Raw genomic sequence first — 7,852 nt, 5'->3', positions numbered from 1 at the left:
TTTGTACTGTGGGAACAGTTGTATCTCTGTCAGTCATGGATGGAAGGAAACTTTTTTCTAGACATACTCAGACATATTATCTCAGAAATTATAATCCAGCGATATTCATTGATGTACACCGGGAGCGGCCACCAAAATACTAGGAATATAAACCTGAACAAGGCAGTCTACCCCCTTCCATTACCAAACTCACAGTATTTTCCTGTAGAATTTAGGAGATAGGAATCAGACCAAATGACAAGTTATTAGTGACTGTATCACCTCTGACCAGGCATTCTTAGCTGAGATCTAAATATTTACAGTGATACCAACTAACGGGAGAGGGGGACCTGGAAAATTACAGCATTGGCCCCTAGTTTGTGGTAATCCTCCTGTCGCATCCTCTCAAGTGCTGGGGTTAGAAGTATGTGCCCCACCCCCGTTGTTCTTACTGTTTTGTAGACAATGTCGCCTGCTGTATGGCCTTCCATGCACCTCGCTGGCCCTCAAGTTTACAGTGGTCCACCCTCCTCAACCTAGGACTATAGGTATGCATGTTTGGCTTTTCTCTGCTTTAAATTACAAGCCCAGAGTGTGACTGCGGCCACCGGTTTTCCCTCCGGGTATCCTAATGCCTCCCACTGCTTTTTCCCAGGGATCCCTAGGAAAAAGTAAGTACCTTGTTTGAGGATTGTGGAATCCCCGCCTCCAGCCTCTTTCCAAACTCCGCCCAAGGGTAGGAGCGCGGCTCCGCCGCTAGGGGACGCAAACGGATCACTTGCAAGTCTCGGGGGCGGGACCCGTCGTGGCTTCCTGCTTCCGGCTTCCGGCTTCCGGCTGAGAGGGTGGGAACCGGCGGCCGTCATGGCAGCTGACGAGAAGGACCCGTTGAGCTATTTCGCGGCTTACGGGAGCAGCAGCTCCGACTCGTCGGACGAGGAGAACAGCGAGCCGGAAGACGTGGGTCGCAAGGAGGCGGCCCCGGCTCCGACGACGGGCGGCCGCGGGAAGCAGGCGGAGAAGCGGCTGCCGGGCCCCGACGAGCTGTTCCGCAGCGTGACCCGCCCGGCCTTCCTCTACAATCCGCTCAACAAGCAGATCGACTGGGAGCGGCATGTGGTGAAGGCGCCCGAGGAGGTGAGGTCCCCGGCCCCGCGGCCGCCCCGGGGCCCGACGCCCGACGCCCGCCCCACACACGCACTCAGCCCGCGGCTCGCCGCGTCCCCACGGCCCCGGGAGCCCGGGGGGTGTGAGCCCGGGCCCGCCCCTCCGCGCTCGGGGCCCCCAGCCGGGGCGACGACTAACGGTGGTGACTCCCCGCCCCCCGCTGCAGCTTCTCCCCGAGACCCCTTCCCTTTGACGCCGAAGTGCCTGCGCTGCTGCCTCCAAGACAGTGTCTCTGCCGCAGCCTCCTGAAGGGGTCAGCCTGGCCGTAGTATCTGAGACTGGATTCTTCTTTGGTAACTAAAAGTTATTAGCTTTATTTATACAGGGAGCCCTTTTTGACTTTTCACCTAACAGTGTTGTGATGTTGATGGAAAAAAAAAAGTGTCTTTTAAGCCTAAAGGATTTAAAAAAAAAAAAAAGTCAGCCAGAAAGATGAGCAATCGGCAGGGAGGTGCATGCGCTTGCATCCGCGGGAACCTCGGTTCGTCACAGGGCTCCTTAATGTGCTTACTTAACAGCCTCCAAAGGAATTCAAAGTCTGGAAGTCCAACTGCGTGCCACCCCCGGAGACCTACACGACTGAGAAGAAGCCGCCGCCGCCAGAGCTGGACATGGCGATCAAGTGGTCGAATATCTACGAAGACAATGGAGATGATGCCCCACAGAATGCCAAGAAAGCCAGGCTTCTGCCGGAAGGGGAGGAGACCGTGGAATCGGGTAAGAGGAGTGCCGGTTAAGATTTCAGCACTTGGTGCTTCTCAGAAAGAAGAAAGCACTCCGCGACAAACTTTAGAGCCTAGTGAATTGGAAGACTTGTCCAGAGTGGTCTTAGGATACTAGTGGTTTTTCGATCATTCTAGTTTTTTGTTTTATCATGTGAGAGACAAGGCTATGTAATCTGGATGTTCCGGAGTTCATTATGTGGACCAGTCTCTTGAGTGAGGCCAGCCTGTCTCAGCCTTAGTACCTCAGTGCTAGGACTGAAGGCTTGTGCCAGCACCCCAAGTTTCTGCTCCATTTGTAAGTATTCTGCCTGAAAGTAGTCTCAGAGCTCTCTGTGTATGTGGCGTTATGATGGCTTATTAGAGCATCGGATGTTAGTGCACAGGTTCTTGTACCTGCATTTGTCACACCACACTGACGGCGTCCCTTCTGTTCAGGTGTCAGAGCTAAAATCAGGGTTTAGAATGAAATCAACTGTGCGTAGGAGCGGGCCTGGAGCAGTGTTTTGATTTCCTTGCCTGTTGGTAATCTAGTTTCTCTCTTGCTCACACTACTGCAGTAATCTCTGTCTGCAAATCTATGTCCCCAGCTGTAGCTAGCAGTGAGCTTCTACAGTTCTTATCTGACTGTGTAACTGGCTTGCCACGCCCCCCCGCCCCGCCCCAATAAACTGAAGAGAGCTGGAGCATCACGTGACCTGCTCAGTCCCTCTCACCACCATCATTTTGAAGGGCTCCATCCCAACATTTATATCTTGAAATCAGACCTGAGTGGACCACGCTGTGATGGGTCCCTGCTTTTAGTGGGTATTGCACCTTAGGCTGGACTGAGTGCCTTAAACTCTTGGCAGGTAAAGCCATTCATCTTACAGAAACCATAGTAGAAAAGTTTCTGGTATTTACTCTCCTTTACCTGGGATGTGCTAGTGCTGCTGACTGAGTTGTGTGGGGCTCTTTTTCACAAGGCTTTCTGAAATCAAGTTTATCAAGCAGCAAGCTATGATCTGGTCCTGTGTGTGGCATAAGTTTCTAGTACATTGTGAGCCCTCACTCAGAGGTGACTCTAAGATTGAGCTCAGCGTTCTGGACTATCATTCTCAAAGCCAGTTGCTTTTTTGTTAAACAGATTTCTGCTCTTCCAATACCTTATTTACAGAGAGATGTTTAAGAGAAGGGGTGTCCACTGGCAGGTGTCCACACACACACACTTTGATCTGTTACATAGCTGAAGATGGCCTTGAACCCCTGTTCCTCCTGCGTTTACCTCCTTAGCACTGGGATTATAGGCATATACTATGACCAGGTTTTTGGTTGTTTTGTTTTTTAAGATCTTAAATGAAGTGTGAATTTTAATACATTGTTAAATGGTACTTTGATTAAAAGATATTTTGAATAAAATAATCCTTATAGAGCCCTACAAAACTAGAATGGTAAATGTAAAAATTCGAGCTTAAGACGTGTCCAAGGTCACAGTGAATTCTTTTTATATTCTTAGAAAACTGACAAGTAGTGACTCATAGTTGATTATCACTGTCTTGCAGATTAGAAAACAGCCTGACATGAATGAATTTGCCTAAGTTCACACCATTGGGAACTGACAAAAAAACTTCAAGTTCAACCTTGAAATTGTATTTGGGTCTTGTTAAGATGAGGTTTGCTGCCTTTCTGTTTTCACCAGTTAAGAAATGATCATTCTTCTCAGGGCCTAGAGTCGATATCGAGGCTGCTGTAGTCTAGTGCTCTTATATCTCTGTCCCTTGAGGATAAACACCAAGTAAACAAGAATCCTGTTTTTAATTTTGGGGTTCAGTTATCAGAAATTCAAATAAATGGCAGAAAGCACCCATATTACCATAGCCAATTCTATCCTTTCGATTGGAGAATGAATGTCAGTAGTAGAAAGAGACAAAAAGACCAAGGTGTTTTTCTGGTTTAAAGCTACTCAAAAGTTGTGCTGAGTGTGGGCACAGTCCTAACGTGCTTTCCTCACAAGCATGAGACCACATTTGATCCCAAACTACCTACAAACGGTTGATGTAGTGATACTCACCTACAGTCCTGATCCCGGGAGGCAGAGGCAGAAGAATCTCTGGGGCCTGAAGGCCAGCCTGCCTAACAATTGGTAAGCTCCAGACAGAAGAGAAACCTTGTCTCAGGAAGTGGATGGGGTTTCAGGGTGGCACACACTTTAAAGTAGATAAATAAATTGTTAGTTTGGACTTGTGGGTTGGTTACAAAATATAACTCTTGTAATAGCCCCCCACACACACCTTTTTTTTTTTTTTTAAATTGGGTCTGATACTATGTAACCAGATGACTGAACTTCTGATCCTCTTGCCTGTGCTTCTCAAATGAGATCACCAGTCTCTACCACCCTAGGCATTATGCTGGCCTAGATGTTGAGCCTCGGGCGCCCTGTGTTCTAGGTGAGCGCTCCACCAGCCCAGCCCCGTCCCCAGCCAGGGCTCCATTCGAGGAATGTTTGCAGCTGCAGCCACTGGAAGTGTTAATTTGCCTGATGTTTTCTCTGCATATGTGAGTGTGGAGACCAGACACACCCTGGGTGTCAGTCTTGTCTTCTACCTTGTCTGAGACTTGTCTCTGTTATTCATGTATGTATGCCGTGCCCCGCTGTCCTTAGAGCTGGGGATCTGTCTCTGCCTCCCACGGTGCCCTGGGAGCACTGCGATTACAGCCTTTTGCAAAGGCTCTGGGACTTCAAATTCTGGTCAGGAGCCATCTCCCCAGACCCTGACATTTTAAACCCATAGTTTATAACTAATTATTAAGCTGTCTTGCTTTTATTCTGCCTTCCCATATTCTTCTTCCACTGGCCTTTTTTGCTCCCTATGTTCAGAACTTAGAGGAGTGAAAAGGTTAACCCAGGCCTTGCCCCTCACTGCTCAGCAGCTGAAATGCTGATAAATAAAACACAGATGGTCACAGCTTTATTAGTGGACACCTGCCCGCCCTCCCTGCCCTGGGGGTTAAGGCAGTTAGTTCCTTTCTGGGCGCTAGAGGGGCGGGAACCCTTGTGCTTCACTCATAGGAACTCGTGTTTGCAATTGTAGTGTGTGCTTCCAGTGTTTTAGCTGTAGATTTACCTGTAGTGTCAGAATAAAAGCAGAAATGCCCCTTATTAGTGTGTGTTAATGTGTTTCAATCTTTCATATTACTATTTCTGAAAATAATTTCAAGGTTAACTTGATAATTAAGCTCTAGCTGAGATTGTTTTGTTTTGTTTTAATGGGTGTGGTGGCTTTACACCAATATCCCTAACTTAGGGAGTGGAAGCGGGGTGTCATATCCAGCCTAGGTTACAGATTTTCTTAAATAATTTGTGCTTTAACCTTAGCAATTAGGTTAACCTTAGCATTTTTAAATATGAAGGCATCTTAAAATATCAAAATCGTTTATGTCACCATATTATACCTGTTGGGCTTTTATCATGTTAATCAAAAAAATAAACTTAAGCCAGGCATGGAGGCTTGTGTCTGTAATCTTAGCACCTAGAAGGCTTGAGGCAGGAAGGTGATGACATCAGGTAAGTAAGTCTAGGTGATAGGAAGCAAGGGGATGGGGAATAAAGTCAAAGTTAAGAGCGTTTAGTGTAGAATAGCTGTCTGAAAGGCCTCGGCGACGGTGGATTTAGTCCCTGCTCAGTGGAAGTAGGGAAGTCAGAAGCTATGTTTAGAGTTCTGATGGGATGGTGTGATGGTGGTGTTATAGAGCCCAGGCTGGCCAATACTCAGTGTAGCCTAGACTGGCTCCAAACTTACAGAGGTCCTCCTCTTTCATCCTCCTAAGTGCTAGAATTTGAGACATACCACCAGCCAGCCTTGGCTGGGGTTCTTTACATCACACAGACTTTGGGGAGATAGGAATTAGCAACTAATCTGTGCTGCCTTGGTTGGTTGGTTGTTTTAATAGAATGAGCTGGTCTGCTTGTTCAGGATTGACATTTTTATTAGTGGAAAGTGTCTGTGGCTACAGACAATAACTGTGGGGTAGTGGGTACTGTTTACTATCTTGTTCTGTAGTCCTCCTTCATCTAGCTTTTCCTTAATGAAGGGACCCTGCTTATTCTGTAGCCATTAACATGTTCTGACCTCCTGGGAGGGCTGGTCCAGAATTAGAGCAGACGCCTGTGAGGTGTCAGAACTTTCACGTGTGGTTAATAACAAGACTGGGAGATGAAGTCTGAGAGGACAGGTCAGCTGGCGGTCACGTTCACAGCTAGGAGGTGTGTGCTTTGTAGAAGGAAACCGTGCTCTATCCTCTGAAGTGTGTTGTGTATCTAAATGCACACAGTGTTGTGCTGGAGCCTTTGGAGAGTGGCTGTTTCAGAAAAAGCTGATTGTCACTGAAATATCTTATGCCACTTTATTAACTTCCCCTAAAAGGTCAATTTGCAAATATTTTATTGCTGCAATTTTAAAAAATGTTTTATATGTAATTTAATATCAGGGTTCTAAAAGTTAGTATTTAGTTTTTACTGGTATGCTTTTAAGCATCCAATGAGTAACTGTTTGGGCGTAAAGCTGAATGTGTTTTTTGTGTTGATTTTTAAAGACTTAACTAACAAAGCTCTCTTCTTTCCCTCTTCAAGATGATGACAAAGATGAACGTGCATCTAAGATTCGCAGAGTGGAGCCGGGAGAAGCAGCCAAGAGGAAGAAGTAGAGAGCGGCGCCTAAGCTGTGTCGCTGGGCGGGTGTTTGCCTTTGAGCACTGCTGTGACAGACATCTCCACGAACGTATTTGTGTTAACGAACTAAGAGTGTCAGCCTCAAGACTTTCCACTGTATAATTCACTTTTTTATTTAAAACCTGTACGTATTTACAACTCTAATGGTGACCTGTGATTGTGAACTGACAGTACTTGGAGACATTCTGGCTATCACAAAATTGGTGACAGGCTTTGAGAGTTTGTCACATGGACATGCCAATGTTCTATGAACCTTTTATAAAGGATTATATTTTTAAAGTAAATATATTGTACTGTGAACTTGTGGGTGCTTTTCATTAGTATCTGTACAGTGTAAATAGATGATCATGGAAATAAAATTACTTAATTCAATATTGTTATTACTGAATGCCACTAACAAGTATTTGTGACAAGCAGCCTCTTGCCCTGTGACATTTTGATTCACAGTGGGGTTAGCATGTAGGGAGATCCTCCCATGTTCAGGTGCCTTGTGCATACTTCTCTCCAACAGTCCTGTAAATGAGGTGGACATGAGAGTCCTCTACATAGTGATGAGAGCGTGAGGAACTGGGCAGAAGGATGGACACAGCAGTGAGTGAGGACAAGCAGTCACTCAGGATGGACTCCAGACTCCGACCAAACCACCGTCCTCTCATCAGACCTCAAGTCACTTCTCAAGAACGCCATCTTCCATGCGCACTTCTGTTAGGGAGGTCTCATACCCTGGTTATGCGGCTGCACCTATATATGCCTTAGAGTGTGAGTACTCATTTCTTCATTACATATACTGAAGGTGAGACTCTTCTGGGATAGATGGCCAGAGTCAGTAAAGAGCATAAGGTATATGTGATATAAGAGACACATTAAAAACCATCTGAAATTCCAGTTTAACTGAACGTCTTGTTTGTTTGGGGGTCTGGGGGTAAAGCCTAAAACTCTGTTAATGCTAGGTGAAACACTGTGGACTCCAGGTACTATGCCACTCCTGTCCTCTGGCACCTGGCCTTTCCTTTATCCAGTCCCTTTATTAACGCTTTGAATACAGCAAGCAAAGCACAATGAACCTGCTTTTACTCTGGGCCCTCTTTCTGGCCTCTTCTCCCGCTCTCCTGAGGCCGGCACAGACTACACTCTTACTCTTCCCACCAGTCCATGGCAGATTCAGACAAGCTGGGTCGGAGAGTGCTTTCTGGGTTCCCACACTGTAAGGTTTGCCTCAGGCTTGTATATCCTGTCCTCCATCTTTACTTGTCTCAAAGGCCCCGCAAAGTGTGTC

At 46.6% G+C, this 7,852-nt stretch overlaps 1 protein-coding gene across 1 annotated transcript; it reads left to right on the top strand.

Annotated features, from left to right (window-relative positions):
- The first annotated feature begins 785 nt into the window (after nucleotides 1-785).
- C4H1orf52 (chromosome 4 C1orf52 homolog) lies at nucleotides 786-7,467 on the top strand. The gene is made up of 3 exons (XM_052179012.1): nucleotides 786-1,116; nucleotides 1,665-1,863; nucleotides 6,478-7,467. The coding sequence occupies exons 1-3, from the start codon at nucleotides 844-846 to the stop codon at nucleotides 6,549-6,551; spliced, it is 546 nt and encodes a 181-aa protein (XP_052034972.1). The 5' UTR covers nucleotides 786-843; the 3' UTR covers nucleotides 6,552-7,467.
- Nucleotides 7,468-7,852: the final 385 nt, after the last annotated feature.

Source organism: Apodemus sylvaticus, chromosome 4 (assembly GCF_947179515.1).
Source record: "Apodemus sylvaticus chromosome 4, mApoSyl1.1, whole genome shotgun sequence".
Taxonomy (NCBI): Eukaryota; Metazoa; Chordata; class Mammalia; order Rodentia; family Muridae; genus Apodemus; species Apodemus sylvaticus.
This window is presented reverse-complemented; position numbering and strand designations above follow the sequence as displayed.